This window comes from Apteryx rowi, unplaced genomic scaffold (genome assembly GCF_003343035.1).
Source record: "Apteryx rowi isolate R43461 unplaced genomic scaffold, aptRow1 scaffold_208, whole genome shotgun sequence".
NCBI classification, from domain to species: domain Eukaryota; kingdom Metazoa; phylum Chordata; class Aves; order Apterygiformes; family Apterygidae; genus Apteryx; species Apteryx rowi.
Window position 1 is genome coordinate 1,180,805 of NW_020448397.1, and position 23,185 is coordinate 1,203,989.

The 23,185-nt window shown below is 35.4% G+C and overlaps 1 protein-coding gene across 1 annotated transcript in view; it reads left to right on the plus strand.

Moving 5' to 3' along the window:
* The window catches only part of LOC112965249 (contactin-associated protein-like 4), a 233,587-nt gene that overhangs the window by 70,668 nt on the left and 139,734 nt on the right, over positions 1–23,185 (plus strand). The window contains exon 3 of the mRNA XM_026064067.1: positions 5,863–6,056. Within this exon, the coding sequence (XP_025919852.1) occupies positions 5,863–6,056 (194 nt within the window). The remainder of the gene's footprint in view (positions 1–5,862; positions 6,057–23,185) is intronic.

Genomic DNA, 23,185 nt, shown 5'->3' on the forward strand with positions numbered 1-23,185 from the left:
TGGACCAATCCCAATATTCATCCTCTTCTCCCCCTGCCATCATCAATCAATAAACTTTTGTAGAATAAAAACCTTGCATTGTTTACTTACATTGTTAGCCTACAGTCTCATAAATCTTCATTTGTGAAAGAGGATGACTTGCTTTTCAGGTTGAAAAGGCAAATAACACTACATTTTGATATTTTGGTCTTTTTTTGATGTTGTAACACACTTCATTTGACTTTTCTAAGCACAGGAGGCCTCAGTTGTCAATTGCTTGCATGTAGAAAATCTTCTTTGTAATATGTGCAGCCAAATTCATCCCTCATGCAACTTTATTGACTTCAAATTAAAATCAGCTTCTGTTAAATGATCCACATGGGAAATACAGCTTAGTTAATCAAAGAAAAGCATCCTTTACAATGTGTGTTAGTTTAAGTCTGGATTTTTACTTATACACATTGCTTGCCATTATTTTGATTAAATATGCAAAAATAGACCAAAATTGAAAGTGGTGTTAGCTAAATGGTATAATGAATTGCATGTGGAGAAGCTGGTGTTGATGCATGTTCCAGTTTCAGCTATTTTGTAGCTTGCATAATATAGCAAAGGGAAGCCATATAGTAGGATAAACAAGCAGAGGGGGAATCTTGGGGTTACCCAGTGGGGGAATCTTTATATCAGTTTCTCTTCTCTATTGTTCAGAGATTTTTAAATGAAGCAGAAGATGCCTAACAGTCTGATGACCACAGAGTGCCAGGTTAGAAAGCTTAAGCATCACTTAATAAATTCTCTGCCAGCAAGGTTAAGTTTTAACTATAGTAAATATAATTTGAATCCAGACTCCATAGTTCTACTAACCTTCCAAATCCACTGTAAGACTATTTAGCTATTTTCTGTCATGGTTTTGAAGTTTTGGGCCTTTTCCTCAGTCATGTCCAGTTTTCTTCTTGGTAGCCACTTGCTAACTCTGCTAATTTTTCTATTTTTAGTGCTTTAATCATAATGGTATTGCCATACTGAGAAATTATTAAAATACATGCCTTAAAACACTTACGCTAGCAAACATGAGTCAGGATGAGGAACTAATGCCCACTCAGCATTATGATTCATTTATATTGGTGTTCAGTGGGGGAGGACAGAGGATATTTCACTTGCAGAAGTAAAGAAAATCATCTCATAGTCTTTAAAGTATATGTGAAGCACATAAGAATGAAACTCTTCTGGAGACACAAGCAGTCTGAAGGAGAGCAGGTCCTCTCCTGTGAGCTTACTGTCTGTATCCAGGAGACAGATTATAGGAATATACTCTTGTTTATAGCTGAACAACTTAAGTGCCAAGGAAATTGTTCACTAAACTCCAAGTTGATTGTTCTAATGAGTAACACCTCCCTATATAGCTTCTGCAGAAAAGCATTGGTCAGTGCTTTAGTCAGGTGAATGGGATACCCCAATAAATTGCCATTAAACTGAATTGAAAATGGATGTTATAACATTGAAGAATGTAATATGCATGACTTCTTAGATTTTAAATCTATTACAAGTGAATCAATTTTAAGGTACTTTTTAAAGCATTAGATAGGTCAAAAATTTAGAAAACAGCATTTCCCATCATTTAATAATCAACTTATTCACAAATATTATATCTAAGGTAGGAGTTTGTTTCTCTATTAGTACATACTGATATATCAGTGTGTCAGTGACTGATGGAAACGATGCTATTTGATTTTGTCTCTGCCTCCCAGTAACCCTAGTCACTCCATTTACTTGTCRACCATCAAGGCAGGCTGGCAAGTTGCTAGCAAAGTGAAACTGAAAAACAGAAGTTTAGGAGTTAAGAGAAATATTCAGTACTTCAGAAAAAGGTCTGCAGATGCTGGATGTGTTCAGTAAGTTAATGTATTTTTAAAAAATTACAATATATTTGAGGGGTTTATATATTTTTTCAGATGTTTATATTAAAAAAAAAAGTTAAAATAGGAAGATTTGACATGTTAAGTAGAACCAACATGCATTATTTATTACTTTAGTCAGGCAGTTCTTCAATAAAGAGCAACTATTTAATGCTTGCTTTTGAACAGAAGTCAAGCATGAAACTCCTTATGCTTTTGCAGCCCGACTCTAGAATTTTGGCATAGCGTATGCAAAAAATCTCAAGGGGCAGGGGAAAATGAAGGTTAAACACCTCCTGAGACAAAGTTCAAAAAAACCCAAAACTGTAGATGTAAATTGTCTCCCCTGTGAAAATGATTTTTCTGATTTGTTGTTAATTCATAAGAGGGAAAGATGCTTTATCGGTGGCTATTGGAAATACAGTGAAAGGCGATTGAAGAAAATGTATGTTATATGTGACACTGGCAGAAAGCAAAGCTTGAGAATTAAGATTTCTATTGAGATTGCAAAGTCAATCATTCAAAAAGTTTAGAAACGGTAAGGCTATGTTTTTCTTGTAAATCTTACTTCAGTCCCTGGTGTTTGTGCATTTTGGCACGGTCTTGAACAACACATGCAATATCTGCATCCCCATGCAGACACTTCTGGGCCTCTGCAGACCTCCCCAGACATATCTAAGTGGCACGGCACGTATATCTGACAGACCTTTCAGGTTTCTTTGCAAGATCCTTCTGACATCCATTGTGCCCCTGGCTTCCATGCATTGCCATGTCCAAGTGTACGATACAACAAAAAAGGTCCTGCCAAACACAACAGTTTGGTGTTCACATTAATCTTGCTGCAAGGGCAGAAGATACAGCAAAAAGGAAGCAGGGGCAGGCATGGTACAGAAGTGGGGCAGTGCCACGCTGCGCCGCTGGACAAGGCGGGCTGCAGTGGCTGAGTGGTGATCCAAGCTGGGCTGTGGCTGCACGCAGATCTTCGGGGTGTCCTGCTGCCTCTGCTCGATGGCCGTTTGATTCTCATGTGGCATTCCTTGGCGGAGGGCCAGCTTAGCACATCTGGGGCTGCATGTGTATTGCGCTTCCCAGACTGGCTGTCCCTGGTATCAGATGTCTGTGTGTCTGTGCATGCAGTATGGTGAGGGGGATAGGCTTCCTCATGGCTTGCCTTGAGGGAACTTTCTGGGAAATGTGGTACTAAAGGCAGAAGTACCTACCTCAGCAGATAATGCTACCATAGCACAGCTTTGACTTTTTCAGACATTTTTGWGTGTGTCTTGCTGCACTTCATTCTAGATAATATTTTGCAGTCTCCAAGTGAAAATGACTTTTGCAGATGAGCTTTAAAAATTATGTTCTCAGCACAGGCTGCCTGTGGACTCCTGCTGGCTCCACAGTGCCCCCCTCGCAGTTGAAAAGTTCAAAACTATCACCTGATTTACCACAGTGACACAGCATTTTGAATGGCAGGGCTGGGGATATCACTGCACGGCAGGGCAGTGTGTGCCTGAAAATGCTGGGGCATGAACCAAGGTCTTGGCTGTGAGAGTTAAGCTGCCTGGTCTTGTGTGATATGCGGCAGCACATTCAGCGTGAGCGAGGCGGGAGGATGTGGACGTTTGCATACCTGAAGCCTGGTGTTTAACCTCCAGGGCTGGGGGCTCCCAATTCCTGCATGTCTAATACTGCCAGATTGCTCTGCACAGCTGCTGAAGAGTGAAACCCTGCGGATGCAAAGCTGAGGTTGGGGACTTTGCAACATAGCAATTTAGATGCAAGCAGTGAAACTGCTGGGGAGATGGTATTGCTTGTTCCTTCCGAAGCAATAACATTAAAGGAAGYCTTGTTTGGCTTCCTGTATTTCAACACAGAGCATGGGAAATATTAGTGGAGCCTTCAAAGAAAGTAAGTGTGAGCATGTGAAATTTGTCACTGATTTAATTTTGACTAATTTATATTGGGCAGATGTCAAATGATGAATCTCCTGCTAAATTTCCAAGTCCCTGACTGAATTAAAGGAAGCAGCAGAGGTTCATAAGAAAAGACAGCTAGAATTTGTAAATGTTTCTCTAACATTCAGTATTTTCATAAATTGACTGCTTTGGACAGTATTTGTAGACCTTTAGAAAAAAGAATTATTTTCTTTGACAGAAAATTGAAAATTTCTGAAGACTAAATGTCATTTAGTAATTCTAATGGGAWATTGAGGTTTTTCATGGAAATGTTTTGATCAACTCTAGTTTGCAATTAAAAGTCCTTGCAAGTTATATGACTTGCTTAGAGAATGATGAGACATATGTTGGTACTTAACAGTGATTATGGCTTGAATGAAGGGAATTTATTACTGGAGTTCATTCTGTATTCACACTGGTTTGCCACTTTGTATAGTTCTCATAATCCCTAATTTCCTGTCCAGTCTACTGGCTGTGAAGGAAGATGCCTTTTGGCAGTTCTGACCAACCTCACTGCAACTGCTTGGCCTTGCATTTTAAACAGGATCTAGCCCACTTGCAGCAAGCTGCAGTAAGGGAGAATTGATTTTCGTGGCACGAGACGGCATGGGCCGTTATGACCTGTTGGTGGGAAGGCAGTCCTGATGCCCTGGTTGGCTGGGGTCATGGGGATGCTGCCCCAAACAGTGGCCTGTCGCCTCCCCCATGGGGGCACCAGCCCCCTTTGTTGGGCCGGATGCCACACTCGCCTGCTGGGAGGTGGCACTGCCGAAAGCGCTGACGTTGGCAAGGGCGGCTATGCAGAGGTGGGCACAGGGCGAATGGAGGCTTTTAGGTGCTGATTGTGGGGGAACTTCTCAGTGGCCCCAAAGAGGATGCTTTCATGAAGAACTGAATTTACCTGAGAGGAGGACCAGAATTTTTTTCCAAGTTGTTTGCCTTAAAAATCTGCGATTGTCTTAAATTCAAGGTCATATTCCTTTTGCATTATTACTTTTACTCCTTACATGTACCTTGTACTGTTTCCAGGGAAGAGGCCAAACAGGCCGGGATTCCCTGGGACCACCATTTGAGAAAGCTCAAGAACATCAGCAGCCCCTTCCCAGAGAGAAAACTCGTGGTGGGCGCTGTTTGTCTGCCTAGATTTTGCGGTAGTGAATATGCTGCTAGAAATATGTTGCCGCTGTAGTATGTAAGCTAATACAGCGCATTTGGTGCTGAGTTGCATTAGGAGGCTGTTTCACTTCAGAAGGCAAGTGAAGACCTGGACACGCATGCATGAGGCAGCAGTACTTAAAATACTGTAGGAGTTTATGCATTTGGGGTTAAACATCTGCAATTTTGGCTTCCCCTTTAAAATCACTTATTCTGCTGATTAAGGAAACTTTATTATTTAGTTCCATAAACGGCAGTGTTGATCAAATGCAGGAATAAGGTCCTGGCCTTGCTACCACTCACATAAAGGCTTAACTTTATCTCCATGAGTTGGTCTCCTGATTGAAAGTATGCATGTGCAGACCTCATACTCTTTTATTGTTTTGTGTACAAATTGGTCATTTTAAGAGGGACCTGTAAATTTATCATCTAATTGTGCTTTCTTGCTTCATATATAAATTTGTATATTCTGCCCTTGTGGAACACAAAATCACACAGAATCATTCAGGTTGGAAGGAACCTCAACAGGTCATCTAGCCCATGGGAGGTAACAGAAATTGAGATGTATACAACAAATAAATAAAATTCTGCATTGTTAACTTGAAGAGCATTGCCAAATTGAATAAAAATTACTCAGAAGAATCCATAACAAAAGTGAATTTTAGAGCGAGATAAGGAGTAAAGCAAATTCACTCTGACTTTTAATAGTTTTAAATGGCTACATACATCCATGTAATACATATCAATTTTTACGCTAATTGACAGGTAGTATCAAGCCAGATTTGGTGCAGCTTGAATCATTCATTTTTGCACGTACAAGTTTTGTGTTAACTTGCTTCTATAAGTAATAAATTTCAGTAGTTTTTTTTGTCCCTTTTAAGGTGCTGGTGGTTGGTCTCCATTTGTGTCCAATAAATATCAGTGGCTTCAGATTGATCTTGGTGAACGAACGGAGGTTACTGCTGTTGCTACTCAGGGTGGATATGGGAGTTCCGACTGGGTAACAAGCTACCTGCTGATGTTCAGCGACAGTGGAAGAAACTGGAAGCAGTATCGTCAAGAAGAAAGCATTTGGGTACGTTCCTTTAATAATGGGAATTAGGTTTCAGTGGAAGAGTAAAAGTACTTGTTCTGTGTATTGTTGCAAGCATATATCAAGCAAACCAGTGGAATGTAAAGAGCAACACTGAAAGTGTTTAAAGTAAATAATTAAATATAAAACCTAATTTAGCTTTTGACAAGATAAAGGGCTTTAAAAAGCAAACAAACAGCAAAAACCTAGCCTTAGCATTATTCCATTAAGAGCCACAAGGATATGTTCTGAAGACTAAAAATCTCTTTTATTATGTATGGTAAGGTTATTTTCCCAAAGTATTTATGCCAGTGTGTTAAACTTGTTTTTTTAATTAGAGAAAAAAAATAACACTATGTGCTTTATTTTTCTGGACTGTTTAATCTGATTTTAGAGAGAAAAAGAAGCAACACAAAGAAATCAAAATCTAAACCAAATAAATCCATGGGTTTATTAAAAAAAAGTAAATAATCAGCAAGAACCAATTAATATAGATTTTTATTGTTGTTCCTCTGTAATTCAGAATCTAATTTCTGATGTTCCAATCTATTTAACTCCTATTAACTTTGTAGCTAATAATAATTAATAAGCCTGGGCATGCTCATCTCCTTCTATTCCTATGAAGTTTAGTGAGAGTGGAGGATTCTCAATACCTCATAGACAATGTCCAAAATCCACACAGAACCCTGAATGATAGTTTTACACCACAGTTGCAGCTTTCCTTGATCCACAGTGATTATCAGCCTGGACTAAAGGCTGTGATTTTATCCTCTCAAGTGTTACTTCTGTCTTTGTTTTATGCATATGAAGAGTGGATTCATTTTTCAAGTTTACTAAGCTTTGGGCTTCAGCTGCTTCTTGCTGCAGTTAAACATTATGTTAAAATGTATTTCATTTTATGCATTTTAATTTTGTTGACTTTTAATTCTAAATGTTCTTGTCACTCTGTTATTGTCAAACTCCATCTATGGTATAATGAGATTATGCAGTGGCTTACTTGTTGCATAATTATCCTTCTTTTTGAATTTGCTACATGCTTCTGCTTCAGACTGTGTTTTCATAACAAAGAGAAATAAATGAGTTTCTAATCCATATGGCTGTGGGGAATGAGGAAAGAAAAACAATCTTCGAAATGTTAAATGAGCATAAGCTGCTACAATATTGTGTTTGATCATCGTCAGGGAGACCGATTAAATGAATCTGAGAGGTGGAGTTGCTTGATCTCTTTAGTGAGTGCTCTTGTGAAATCCCTTTTTGATATTGTGAACAGTGACACAGATAGTTATTTCTGAACATTACCACAAGTAAAATATCAAACAAAAGTTCCCCAAATTTTTAGATGCTGATGTAGATGTTGGGGTAAGAAGGTTTTTAGGTCTGCAGGAGTGGAAAAGTAAGGCTTCAACTCCCTTATCTCAAACTTAATTAAAAAATGATTATTTTAGTGATTGCAATGCAGATTGGAGGTATGGCTTGCAGGCAGTGATGCATAATTCAAGAGCGTGAATCATCAAATTCAGGCGTACTTTACTGATCTTTTTATGTACTTTTATTTATTATTTCTTTTCCTAGGGGAGTGTATTTTTTCTTTTCTAAACTGAGTAATGTATAGATGTAGTCTTGGAATGAAACCCTTAAATCTCCATTTATTTTATAGATTTTTTCAGACTGTTATCTGCTTATGTTAACTCTTCTTAAATTAAGTACCCAAATTCATGTCAAGCAAGAACATCTCACACTTTATAATATCTTCTTCTGTGTTATTTCTGTCTTAATTGAGTCATTGCCCTACTACAATATTTCAGATTACTTACCAGAGGTAAGCAATTTTTTCCCTTTTTTTGGACTGCTGTTGTACATTAAAAAGACAGAAATTGCCCATTTTCAAGGGCCATGAGATGCTATAAATACTTCAGAATTCACCACTGCATGCACGGATTTGCAATTTRTAAACATTATCTCTAAACCTGAATAGGAAAGACATATTTTCTGTAAAATTTCACAGCTTCCTGTTTTGTTCCTTTTCAGATGTTATTTTTCAATTGTCTTAGTTGCCTTATGGCTTATCTTAATTTATGGTTCTGAAGCTGCTGTCATGATTGGGACTTGCTACACAGTTGTACCAATGTCGAATATAGTCTTAATTAGCTTCTGCATGACGGTAACGTGTTGCCTTCTTTAATGCAGAACTTATTCTGCCAAGTGTTTTTTCCGTGCCTTTCTTCCACATTTTTTTCATGTAGATATCTACAAATGATGCAGTTGTCTAAACTCTCTTTATGGTTGGTGGAAAGGAAGAGGCACTTCAAAGGCTCGTTCCTCTGACCTAATTTCCATGTCTCTGTGAGGTTGAAATGAATTGCATCCAACTACCTAATTGTTTTTTTCCATTGTCTGTAAAATGATTCCTTGGCTGTGGGTGCTGAATTCAGATGCAGATATTCTAAAGTTAGGTGAGATGAACATCTCTTCCATCTGGTGACTGCTAAATATGATTTGTCTTCATTTCTCTGCATATTAGGAATTGGTTTAGAAGGAACATTGGTGACACTGTTATTTAACCATGCAATATACTTTGATCTCAGCCTTCCCATTTGCAGTTAACTGACCACCTAAATATATACCTTACTTACTGCCTTACACCTATAAGGGGTTTTCCTGTAATGTAGATTTCAGTTCTCCTTAAAAAAGTAGTACTTTTAAAAATACKTTTAAAAACATCCTTTCGAAAGACTAACTACATTGTATTTGCTAGTTCTGCGCTCATTATAGATTAGCTGTTTTAATTAGCTGTAGTTTGAAAAAAATTCTCTTTGCACAGCTGCTTTAATTTCTTTTCTCCCTGTCATGACCACCACTATCTTTTCTTCTTGTTATCTCAAAGTATTTTCTCCACATTTTTTTCCATGATACTTATGTTAAGATTTTTCAAGCTGCAACTCCTAGAATCAATATTAATATCTTTTTAAAAAGTTCATACAGTTCTGATAAGCATATAATTCTCAAGTGAAGTAGTTATTAATGGTAAAAAACATAATTTTGTACAAAACTTTTTCCTTTTCAAAGGGATTAATTTAATCTTTGAAAGAGATTAGCTCAGCTCAAATTAATTTTAGATTTTCTTTTATATTTCTGTAAATGTAAATGCATTTGAGCAAGGAACATTTTATGGCTTTAATATACTCTTCAACCTATTTCTATTTTTCCATTCCTTAGCATATAATTTCAGATACAGCTAAGCCCAGCCTCCCTTTTACATAGTTCTTTTTTGCCTCTAAAGTGAACAGTGGTTGCAAATCTGTATGCATATTAAGTTATCAGATTTGTATTCTGTAAAGGAGAATTATTCTTTTGGCTTGTTTTCTTTCATACTTCAGGAGACATAAAGTAGAAAATCATAAAAATATGTGGTAGACTTAAACATTCATTCAAGAAGCTTTGAAAAAATTTTGCTTCTCTAAATATTACCTCTAATAGCACTAGTATTATTACTTCTTCCTAGCAATTTCTGTTCTAGATATAATCACCTGTATTTTATTTGTAAAGAATCTCACAATGTGTTTGAATCTTTTATCTATATATGGCTATGGATAATAATCTTTTTAACTAATCTAACTTTTAGTTTTAATTAGTTGATGGKTTTGTATCAAAAATGATTTTATGCTATGTACTATCTTCTTAACATTATTAAATAAATATGTCTTTAATTTAAATGTTTCTTTAAAAAAGTAAGAACTTTTAACAGAGCTGGCTTTCTCCATCATTTTTCAAATGGAGGAGCTGAGAGGGAGAAGAAACCAAGCAATTTACAGTATGAATGGCAAAAGTACCCATGGCTGATAATTTGAGTGAAAGCACGAGTGACACAGCTCGCAGGAAAATATATCACAAGGCTGTTCACCAGCAAAAGTTTCGGGAAACAGAAAAAATGAAATTTCTCTCAAATTAACATTTGCCCTTATCTCCTCTGATACATCTGGGAAAAGGCAGAGTTTTAGCCTTCTCTTTGTTTTGAATCAGTTTTCATTTTTAATTGTTTTCAATCTTCTCAGTTTTAAATCCAAAGCTAAATTCAGCAAAATTCTGACAACCTTGATAGCATCTGTTTTAAAGACAAATTTGTAAATGTTTTGATGCAATGTAGAAGTATGTTTATACGTATGTGTGTGTTTATCTAATTTTTGAAGCCTATTTTCCATTTTATTTACTTTAGATGAAGTTAAGACTGGAAGTTTGTTTTATCTGCTCTTTCTCAGTCTTGTGAGTTTAGAAAGAAATAGTTTTATTGTAAAGTTTACTATTTTATGGTATGTAATAAAATCATACTAATATCAAATGATTGGTTGTGTACATAGCTGCACATATTCCCAGCTTCCTCCTTTAAGGATTTAGAGTATCAAAATTTTTGGGGAAACTCCTCATGCTGTAAAACGAATCACTATTACGGAAAGTCCCAGGCTAAAGAATAACAAATCATGGGTATTCTGTGGTAGTCACATTATAGGATTCAAGAGAGTGGAGCTGCTTTACTGTTTTCTTGAAGCTGGTGGCTCTGCCTCAGTCTCAGGGATTAACGCGTGTGCTAGAAGCCATGATCCTCCTTGCAGAAAACCAGGCTCACTCTTCTGGACCCTGATCTGCTTTGGGGTGGGGGAACTTCTCCAAAGGAAAATTCAGTGCTACAAAAGACACTACTTCCATGCTAATTAGCTGGACTTATATATTAATTACTACTTTGAACCAAAATAAGTTTCTAAAGATTCTTTTTGGAGCTTAAGGCAGAGCTAATTTAAATGACTACTCTATCACCACATTTTTCTTAGATGCTGAATTTAAAATGTTGTGAGTTCAATATGCAGAGTGATGTGTCATGTTTTCTGTTGCTTCTCACAGAAATTAAAATCCTCTGTATATATGAATTTCAGAAGGGTAGATGATTTAACATAGTTGGTTCTGATGTGGCTATATTTGCAGGAACTCGTTCATCATTTACTCAGTATCTTGTCTTGCCTTTTCAGGCAGAAAAACAACAATCTCCTCAAAGAAAAAATGAGCACAAACTTTGTCAGGTGTGTACTTTACCCATAAAAACTCTAACGTGTACAATGTAAGTGTTTTTTTTAAAAAAAAGGCACCTGAATCTTAAAACTTCTGCATTCTTCRTTGTCAATGAGAATGGCATTAAAGCCAACCAAGAAATGTTTTACTATAGGGTATACATTGCGAAGCTCAATCCACTGCATCCTATTTAGCATATGTATTTTAAACAGCAACCAAAAAAAACTAAAAAAAGACCCTAAACATTTATGCCAAACTTTTCAGGGGTGTCAGTGGCGTCAAAATTTCTAAGGGACTCTTGTCTCGTGGAACATTCTCTTTCAGGAGGGTATTTTAAGATAGCAAAAGGAGCAGTTATGCCATCCGCCCAATATCTACCCAAGTTCTGTCTCCAGAAACCTTAAATGTACAAATGTAATACACAAAATTAAGAACCATGAAGTGATAACTAGCAGGATGGGAATCAGGGAGACAGTAGTCTCCCTGATTATAGCTTACAAAACAGAATATTCTCAGAATCCATGCAGGCCAAAAGTGACTTTTCTAGTGATACTAACATTAAAGATACTTAGGATCTTATAGCAAAAGATGGTACATTAAAGTTTAATGATAGATAAACAAATCAGCTGTGTCACGCTAGCTAAAGACTTTTGCCTTCAGAAGTCTACACATTATTAAAGTAAATATCAAATAGACTTCTTTTCAAAGAGTAGCAAAAATATTATATAAACTTCTGTAGTTTCATTGATTTATATTTTCTTCTTTGTTTTGCTGCTGCCTTAAACAGACTTAAATAATTCCTTATCTAGAGAGAATTATAAAACCAAAAGACGTAAATAGAAACCAATTTGCCAGTGTCCTTCAGATGGCATATTTAATGGTGCTTTTCTATATGGTTTTAACTATCTGCTGTAATTATGGTTTTTCTGTCATTGAATATACTTTTGAAAATGAAATCATTTTGTAATTTATACTGCAGTATTGGCTCATTTAATAACTTAATGTAGGTTATGGATTTTTTTATTATTATTATTATTATGGGTCAGCAGTGGAAGTGGGCATTATTATCTTCCATTGAACCCATCCAAGATGGGTCCAAACAAGAATCTAAAATCCCCTCTGAGACAGAAAAGACTGAGTGTCAGTGAAAATGGTTGGATAATGAAGTTTATATTGAAGTGAGACAGCTGTAAGATTTGCTTAGTCTGTTATTTCGCTTGAAATGAGGAGGAGAATGCAGCCAGGTGAATAATTCATAACTAATAATTTATACAATGAACACTTGCATCTCTGCTTGAGAATTGTCTGAGAGCAGAGTGTGATTTACATAAATGAATTTATATTTTAAAATTATTTGTGGAATAATGCTTTTTACAAATAGTTTGAGAATTTTATTCAGCTTACTACAGTATTTAGGAACATTTCCTGGGCTGTTTTCAGTGGACAGACTGATCACAGTAATATATTTCAATTCTCCAATTAAATAAGAGTAAGCATTAAGATCAGAGCTTTCAGGGTAAAAGCTCACAACAGTGATTTGAAGCTCATTTTCTGGAAGAATTTTGTAATAATTTCCTGACTCTGTTGTGAATATATTAACAGCACTCCATGAACTAAGAAGCTGTAGAGAGGGAAAACAAACGAGATATGAAAATTGCCAAAAATAATTTAATTTACAAAACATGAATGATCGATTTTAACCTTTGCAATGCTCTACAGGAAATTAATTCCAAGCATCTCAGTTCTGCTAATCTTATAGATATTTCTAGTAGCCTCTGATTTCTTAACTTTTGTCTTTGGTTCCACAACAGCTAGTTATTTTCTGTAATTGACAGAAATAGTACAGTGAATAACATTTCAAAGCTCTTTGATTTCTATTCTCTTGCTTGCAGCTGAAATAATATTTTGATGTACACACACACACACACACACACATCAATATTTCAGTATAGAAAATGGACTGTTAGAGATTCTAATCAAGAGACTTTGCATAGAAATATATCTCTAAATATAGGGGAATACGGGTTAAGCGATTTCAGGTATTACTACTTAAGCAGTGTGTTTCTGACTGTTCACATGGTGCAGATACTTAAGTTCATTGTTGGAACTCAAAAGAAACAGTTTATTGGGGAAAAATACTCGGGGAGGTGGGAAGAGGCAGAAGAGATCAAAAAAGGAGATTACTCTAACGAGGGGTAAAAGGAGCTTGAAGGTAAAAATGAAAATGCAGTAGGAAGGAAGTCAGAGATGTAAGGAAGGTTGGTAGGAATAATAAACAAGTGAGGGATTCTGTTGTGGGGAAGCTTTGTGAAACTGATTCTGTGCATAATATTCCATTTGGAAGTGAGGATATTATGATATTTATCTAAAATGTTTTAATTCCTGAACTTAACTTCTAACAGATTTTAGATTTCTGTATGTACTTCTGCTTAAAATGCGCTCTGACCACACTGCTATTTTTAGACACATAAATGGCAATCTAATAAGGCTAATTTAGCAGTCACAATGATTAATGCTCTGTACAAAACCTATTGTAGGTGAAGAGATGAATGCATGCATCAAGGTTATCCTGTCCTGGAATATTTAATATGAGATATAAAAGAGAAAAAAAAGAGATTGAAACATCTGCAAATAATACAGTGTTCTAAATAAAACCAAGATAAAAGGTATGGCTAAACATTAAAGAAATTATTAATGCCATAACAAATAAAATATATATTATAACTGCGTATACTATGGCAATTCATATATGGAAGGAAGAAGAAGTTACATTGATGTAGCTAAGAAACCATACTCAATTTAGGACAGGAAAATGCATTCAGAATACACATATATGGCAATATATAAAAGTGAATGTTCTGCTAGAATTAGAAGTTCATGAGTTAGTCTTAATCAGTATATGTTTTGCTATTGCAGTTATAAAATTGCTTGGGTGAACAGAAGCCTTGGGAACTGAGCTTCAGTGTGTTAGAATACTTTATTCATTTTAAAAGCTTCTACCCAGATAAACTGTTAACTCAGCATTAGAATAGGGCCCTGGGGCTGGCCTCATTGCTCATCAGAACTGTTTTTCTGACAGTTATCTGCAGCATCCATGGTCCTCTTAAGAGAAAGGAATGAGAAATCAATTACAATTGGTTGTATTTGAGTAGTAGGAGCCAATTCATTGCTCCTACTTTTCTCTGGATGCTTAGGTAATAGGTTTGTGTTTTAAAAGACTGAGTATGAATTAGAGTTTCTGAGATGCCCAAATCCTGGAAAAGGCAATGCTATTATATGAGTTGGTTTTGTAAATATCAATAGTAGTYTTTTATGAAGGCTATTCCTTTCTTTAGACTTCTCACTGTGTCTAGCATCAACATGGGGATGGTGGCACACCATTTTCATTGAAGATCATTCACTGAAATAGATGTTGAATTATTGTATATTTGTTCCACTTATTGGATGATTTAAAATAGATTTCAATATTCATGTCTTGGAAATTACTGTAGGAATTTTTACTTACATTTAGAAATAATGTGGTCGTATGTTCTAGTTCTGTGCATCTCGGGAGTCAGTGGTTGTTCTAGAACGGGACAATATTGATATGAGAAGCTTGTCCTTGAATAGATATTCACATCTGTAAATTATTTAAGATAGATATGGAAAAATTGTGTTTTGGATAGGAAATGATCATACCTGTTTTCTGTAGCAGGTGGATTGTTGGGAAGATTCTAGATGACTGGGGGAAATCATGTCAGTATCTTCCTGGCTTTGGAAACACAGTTCATCTTCATAGGCAGAACAGGGGTTTTTTTAGTTTGTTCAAGGCCTGTTAAGCTAGTAAGTAATAGTAGACTTCACATTCATCTTCTCTTATTTAACCTAGACACTCCCTGAGATGTATTACAAATAATTTCAAAAGAGAGCTTCAGACCTCATTTGGAAGTATCTCTCTATTATACATGGATTTGTTTAATGCCCAGTATAATCTCTCAGGTTTGAAGTTAACCAAAGAGAAAGCCCTTCATTTTTATTAATACTTTGGCCACAGAAGATGGATGATAGATTCAGAGAAAACCTCCAGCTGATTTTGAGTATATATGGTCTTCACCCTGGCATTGTGATGATCATTCCATTGTAATAATACATCCGTTTTTCAGTGCAATCATATTTATACCATCTTTACATTTCTGTTTTAGTGGCTTTAAATTCTTCTAGAAAACTTTTTAAACTTTGAAATGATAAGAATTCAATAGATATAGCTGTAACAGTGTCCCATTTCAAAGTCATTTAAATTTTGTGTTTAGATCTACTGTGTTTCAAAGAGTGGCAAACTTCTTTCTGGATGACTGTTTTGTGGCTTTGACATAGAGTTACTAGTCACTACCTTGGTGATGACTGCAAATTAATTTTTTTCAGCTGGTGCATGGTGATTATTGCTAATGTCTTATAATCATATCTCTTACCCTAAAGACTTCCTTAAAATGACCTGCAGATATTTACCACAATGCACTTCTGGATCTTGGGCCCTTAATCATCCAGATTATGGTAACTGAAGTTGCATGTTTGAAAAAGAAAATGTGATTTTATGTATTATAATTTCTGGTATTGCATGTATTCCACAGAGATTCATAATTCAGCTGCTGGAAGAAGAGGGATAGAGATAGGAAGGGTCCACACTTGTTCTTGGAGTCAGGATATGACTGAGGTACCTACTTGAATCTGAGAGCTCAAAAGTACACTCAGATTTCCAAATTCATTTCTGCTTTTAGGAATGTAGTTTTTTCTGTAATGATTCAGATACTTAAGGTAAATCTTAATCATCCATTTCTGTTTTTTCTCTAGATTTATATTTCTGTTATATTCTGTAATATTCTGTTATATTACTCTTTGCCCCAGCTCACATGTCAGTGCTTTGAAGAAGTAAAATCTGCCATTAAGTTTCTGGGCTAGTCATTCTGTTCCACACAAAAAAACAGAGGTCTTTGTTATTTCCTGCACTGTATGGTCTAACGTGGAATAGATAATTATTGCTCTGCCATATGATCCTGCATGAGCTGTTCAGTCTGTAATAACCCATTGCACTCTGAACCTAAGCATACCTCCAAAACATGGTTAAAATCTATTTTGTCACTTTGTTTACATAGTTAAGGTCTAGAAGACGGATAGGCATTAACTTATAAACATTGCTAGAATACTGAGACTTCAATCTTTTGAAAAAAGCAAAAATTGAGTGTTTCTTAAAGGACGAATACAGCTAAAATTTTGGATCTATCTCTTTTCTCCAAGACAGTCTTTATAAAGTTTAAATATACAAAGAACGGAACATTTTTGAGCGTAAGCATGAAATTTCTGTTGTTTTTTTGAAGTATAAGTCATATACCTCACAATATGAATGCCATAGTTTATCAATATAATCTTCAAGTGATATTGATTTGTTTACTGCCTTGATAAAATCTCCATTGTATGTATTTCTCAGTTGATTTAGATTACGTGTGGCCATCATATCTTTGTGGTTTTGGCTTCATCGTACCTTGGTAATGCTATAGAATTTTCTAAAATTTTTCAAGCTTGTGATTAATACATATTTTAATTTTTTTGTCTCAAATGTGAAACAAATCGTGTAAGAACTAACATGAATAACCTATATATCAGTATCGTGTTTAGGTGTAAGTTTCCTGTTGCCCTCCACTAGACACCATGCATTTCCATGCAGAATAAAGAATTATTTTTTTCTGTAATAGATTGGTGTTTAACCTATTTAAATCTACATTTTCTATTGCCAGACAGTGACATTTTCCATCACTTGCTTTAAAGGTCATAGGTAAGTAGGTTTAAAATGAACTTCATTATATATTTCATCCCATGTATAAAACTTGCTAGATTCAAACCATGAAATAGATATCTCGGTGTGTTTTAAATATGTGATTCAGCAATTATATCAGCACTACTCATCTTACATCTAGTCAAAGTTTCTGTGAGACCAATTTTGTATTTTGCAAATTCAGTGATTAATACCTTTTTCTTTTACTTTTTAAAAATTGCCCGATATTTTGAAGGTCACTAGCCCTAATAAAAATATCACAGGAACTTCCTTAAGATCCCTCAAGCACCCTTTTCCCCATTTCTCTATATACTTAGCTTTATGGAAATAAGCTGCAATTGCATATATTTTTCTGGTGTCCAGAATTGGCTCAAAACGTTTGAAAAGTGCAATGAAACATATTAACAGATAACATGTAGCTTATTTTGACAATGTAGGCTTCCTTCATCTTAATTCACCTACCACATTTCCAGCAGATTTTATTGTGTGATAGTCATAATTTATTTTATTTAAACCCCATGGATATATCTATACTCTGACATATTTAACTCACTTCAGTTATGAAAAAATATGTATTCAGCACATAGATTTTTATGTAGACTTCAGTAACTCCAAGAATTTTCCATAAAAGTCAGCTAAATTTTAATTTTAGCTAGTAGGAAAAGTTTAATTTTGCTTAGTGGACAGGTCATGGATATTAACATACCTGTTGTGTTTTAATTTGGCATTCATCTTTCTAGCAGCTTAGGCTGTGGAAGACATTGGAGAATTCCTTATGGGTGTCTGTGGCATTTGCAATAATCATCTTTTTAGCTACCTGTCTGCCCTTTTTTTTGCTCCTATGTCAGCACTGATGATTTGGAGAGTTATTGACAGAACAAGTTTTAGGAAAAGTGATAATAGCTTAGTTGCATAATATGCTGGATCTGAGAGAGCACGTTGTAGATTTCGGTACTAAGTTCTTAGCAATAGTATTGTATATTCTTCTTAGAATAGTCAAGGATTATGTTTTAGTGTCTAGCCATTAATTCTAGATATAAAGCGTGGGATTTTTCTTCACATTGATGGAAGTATTGTTTTAATTTAGTTACAGAATTATACAATACCAGAAACTCATCTGTTTTAGCCTTATATGAGAAACAAATGTTGTATCATCTAGGCTGTATTATTTTTGGGACTTCCTAATGGATTTAAAAATCAAAGTATTGATAAATGCATTGCCACATTCCATTTCCTCAGTATTCTGTGTCTTACTAAGGGACCACAACAGAACGTGATACAGAGGAAACTGAAATCCAAAAAATTCAATGACTTGAGCTGTGGGAGAACACTATGTTCTATTGGGAGAGGAATGTAAGTATTAATGAAAAGATCTGTATTCTATTCATGGTTTAGGTGCTAACACTGAATATGTCACTTGTTTTCTAGTCTCCCATGTAATTAAATATTAAAGTTATAAATGTAGAATGTTGAGTAATACATCTGTCAACTACATGCAACTGTGAGATGGGATTGCCCTGTTTACGGTCTGATTTTTCAGATAAGTCCGTAACTGAAGTCTTGGAATCCCTGTGTGTGGTTAGAAAAGAAACCCATACCACTGTCTCAATTGTCAGTATATGCAGTATTCCCTCGTTTCCTTCCAGTGTAGTACACTATGTATTGACTGTCTGCTGTCTTTAATTGGAACCTTGAGATCTTTCAGTGATGTCAGCTATATATCATACTTTAAGTCAAAGACTAAAATTAAACTAAAATAAATTGAGAAAAACTCTATTTAATTCCTTTTTTAAAAACTTGATGTAAACCTATGTGAATATCTGGACCGATATTACTGAGGTCAAGGCTAAAGAAAGGTTAAGCTTTGTCATGGGTTCTTGCTTATTAAATCACAGAGAGCTAGTACTTTTGTTTGCGCTGGTCTACATGAATTCTAAAGTTCAGATCAAATTTATTAAAGTGTCTTAACCATGAAGATATTTTGCCATCATCTGCATAGGTGTGGGAAATGTTAATAATACTTTGGCTGATACAGTGGGAAGGATGTAGCAGAACTTTTCGGAGGTGTACCAATGTCATCACAAAACTGCTGATACACATCACATCAATTATTTATTATTGATTTATTCCCTAAACATGCTCATGTAACTGAATCATGTGGCAAATATGGTATCTTACTAACTGAAACAACTAAAATAATGTAAATGTCAGAAGAGTAAAATAGTTTAATTCAACAAAAAATAGGGACTTAAAGTTTTTATTTTTAATATAGTTGAAGTATGCAAAGCATGCTGAGAAGAGGTTAATAATGTTGAATACAATTGTCAAAGTTAAGCACTCACTACTGAAAGAGTGATTTTTGCTATTAGCCTACTTCTGACCTCTTAAGAAAACCAAAGTGATTTATCCATACTGTTTTATTTGAGGTGATACRCTTTGGCTGTATCAAATTATTCATTGAAATGTAGCTCTATGTTAACAAGTCAGTGTTCTTATTCTTGCTGATCTTTCCACACAGTTATGGAGACTTATCAGTATCAGTGTTTTATTAGACACAGACCATCAGTACAGTGCTCACTGATAGGCTCATTGTCTAAAAAACATTGTATTCCTAGAATTTCTGTTTCCCAGAAAGACTTTACCAGATTTATTAATGTGACATACTGCTATTTTGTTTATAACATGTCCCCTTTTTAATGTTATTTAGCTGAGTGAAGAATAGAAGATACAGGAGTATGTGTTGGACTTATCATTGGAAGGAGTATAGACTTTTTGCTTGATGAAAAAGCAGTAAGTTCTGCAAGAGCAGGTGGGAGGCAGAGTTGTTGTTTTTGTGATGTTAGGTAACCTGTTTATAGATTTGGTAGTTTGRTTTTAAGTTTATTTATTGCAAAGTCTGTAAGGGGCTGTGTAGCATGAGTGGAAGAGAAAATTTCCAAAGACTTTAGATTCCTTGTGGTTGACAGTTAAAAGAAAAACTCAATGGAGAGGGAGAACAGTGAAAGTCTTAAAACATAAGTAGCCAGAGAATAGAGAAATCACAAAACAGTAAGCAGAAAACAGATGAGTTTATTTATGAACTTGGGAAGGGTTTTTTTCCTCTTTTTTTCCTTGAAAGTTGACAGGTGTGGGAACGGTAAGGACACTGGCATGTTGAAAATGTACAATTTCTTTGGGTGGATATATTTGAAACAATTTATTTTTACTACCACTTGATAGTTCTTGCAGAAAAGACATGAGGACTGGAAATGCCATTGAAGACAATGGTGGAGTTCACATGGGATTTGAGTTGAGGACAGAGCATAGAAGAGGGAGAAGATTGCAAGGACAAGACACACCATTTACAGGTACTTGATGAATAAGAGAAGGTGGAAAAGACCCTTGCATGAGGAAGGGACTTGAAAGTAAAAATAGAGATAATAGAAAAAAACCTACAATGAAATCAGGGTTTGCTGTACTGAAAAACATGGGGGAGGAAATAAATACAGGAAAATGCAAGGCAGTGAAGAAAAGAGCAGTTAAACTAACATGGAGAAGAGAAAGAATTAACCAGGGAAGACAGCTGAGGGAGAAACATGGACAGTGACATATGCATTAGTGAGAATCAAAAGACGTTAATCTGTGGACAGAGTGAAGCACTGAAGAGATGTACTGAGGTGCAATCCTTTTTTATTTTTCCATTGACTCATTAATGACTGTGGGAAAATTACTTCTGCTCACTGCCGCAGAGTGGAACAATAAAAGATTATTCTACAGGCGATACTTCATCATCCAAAAGGAAGTTAGGCTTTATGAATGTCAGAGCTAATTCAATCATTTAAGCATACTTTTATGTATTGGAAGAAGCAAACCAGAGATATATGTCACTGGCTTTGTCTCTGCACTATTTTTGTCCAAAGAGCTCTACTCCATTAGCACACATGTGAAATAGCTAGGATTACCCTTTAGTTTCTATTGATTTAATAAAAGTAAAAGACCAAGAGAAAATGCTAGTCATTTCTACCTTATTTGTTTGAAAAATGTTGTCTGAAAACATCACAAGACATCCAGGACAACCTTAGTGTTAAGATTTTTCTAGAAAAAGGAAAGGAAATAGGAAAATTATTTAAAAGACTAATACTTTGTTCCCCCTATAACATGAGTCTGAAAAAGAGATCAGTGGTTAACACTGGAATACAAAATAAGTAGGATCCTCAGATTATTTACTTTAGGAAATCTGAATACATTAAATGCAGCACACACAACCATGCTTACAGCAAATGAAATAGGAAAGAAATTGATTTTCAAAGACAGAGTAGAAGAAGGGGAATATTCTGTGATAATGCATTGGGTGAATGATCCTGCTAGCTAGTAAAAAAAATCACTTAGTGTCAATGAGGAGGTGGTAAAACTTGATAGCTTATGATCTGAAGCTTTACAGTTACCTGATTAACTATTTTCACAAGGCTGTTGTTGGGGCTTTTTTTAACTGAGTATATTATCCATTTCATCCCTAAGCTGCCAATAGACAACTTAGACTTATTTTCATAAGTTGCACCTTGCACTTCACTGGAAGCCAAAGAACTTTAGTACATCTGAAGCCCAACCCAGAATTTATATATTCTGCTACTTTTTTCCACTTCTTCTCTCATTTCAAAGATAAGACTGAAAGGTAGTGTTACAGAGAGTCTGTGATCAGTCAGTTAAGTTTCCTAACAAAGGAAAGGGTAGCATGATATAAAAACTATCTTCCCTAATTGGGAAAAATCTTTCCTAATTGGAAAGCCTGAATAAACTAAATATAACTAGACAAAATGATCTGTGAATTTCTGTGACTGAGTCAGACATCTAAGCCATTGGCTTTCAAATGGTTTTATATCATTAAATATTGTTTTTCTGTAATATGCCTCCTGAAAGATAGAAGAAGGAATGTACTGGTATATCAGTCTCTATGGTGCATGGGCACTTTCAGATGATTGTGTTGGAATACTTCTGAAATGATGATGACAAGCAACTTTTCTTCGATCTAGAATAGGTCCTTTCTATGATTTGAGTTAGAGAGAGCTTTCTGGACAAAATGAAGAGAAGTTACATCTTTCCAAATAGGTAAATATCAAAACCATTCTGTAGCGGTGGGGGATATTTGTTTCAGCCATGAAGCAAAGCAAAAAGAATGCTTGTTCACTGAAGATCAAAAATAACTGGATATGCTATATGCACATTTTTCTTAAGTGTCTTTTTATTCTATTTTTGTACAATTATTTTTTAAGAATGCTGGAATTGTAACTTGGAATTTCACAAAATCTCACTTCAAAAATTAAAATCCTTCAAATGCTGAATACAGGGTTTGTAGCCAAATTCTGACTCTGCATGTTCTTCTTTTCTTTTCACTGAAACACATACACATGTATGATGGTAGTCTTGAGAAATTGAAAAAGTCTCTGATAGAGGTTTTCTAGCCAAAGCTATGGAGGGGAAAAGTATGGAACGACTGAAAAGGTCAAGGAAAGATGTGGTTTTGCAATGATTTGGGTAAAAAATGTGTTGCAGATCCTCCAGACTTTTCCTATTGTTGTTTTGTATCATCCGGACAAATGAAGTTCTGTTGTGTAAAGTGAGAAATACATGTTTATTCAGAACTCAGCAGGGATTTCAAGCATTAATTATATGCTGTGGAATTTGCTCTACACTTGAGCATAGAGCTAGGATGTAAACACTTGGAGGTTTATCTTCCTTCCTTGTAGTGCGTATATTGATTCAGCAATTCTTCTGCCAGCCTTTTTAAAGATAATTTTGGCCTTCTTCATTGGCTGCTACATATACTCTAGTCCCTGCACAGTACCATACAACTATAAACCAATCCCTGATGCAGACTTCTGCAATGTAACTGAGTGGATTTACATCAAACATCCAAGAAACTGCTAAAGCATTGATTCAGTAATAATTCAATGTTCTTGGTGTTAATGTTTAGTGAAACTTAAATCAAGGTAACTGTACTGTTTTACACATGCTGGTTTGTTGTGATACCCAGTTAAAGAATGAAAAAGCTAAAAGCTGTTTGGCTACAGAGGATGAAAACTTCTAAAGTCCTTTCTGACATAAACATATTCCCTTTTAAAGCAGAGCCCTAGTGATGTTATCTATCTTTTATTAATGTTGCATTAGCACAGTATTTTAGATTACCTGTCTTGTCAAAAGTATTATGTATGGCATATTCACTGGTGTCAAATGAATTCCTTTTAAGAAAATCAGGATTCTGAGAAAAGGTGGTGACTATATCTGTTTTAGG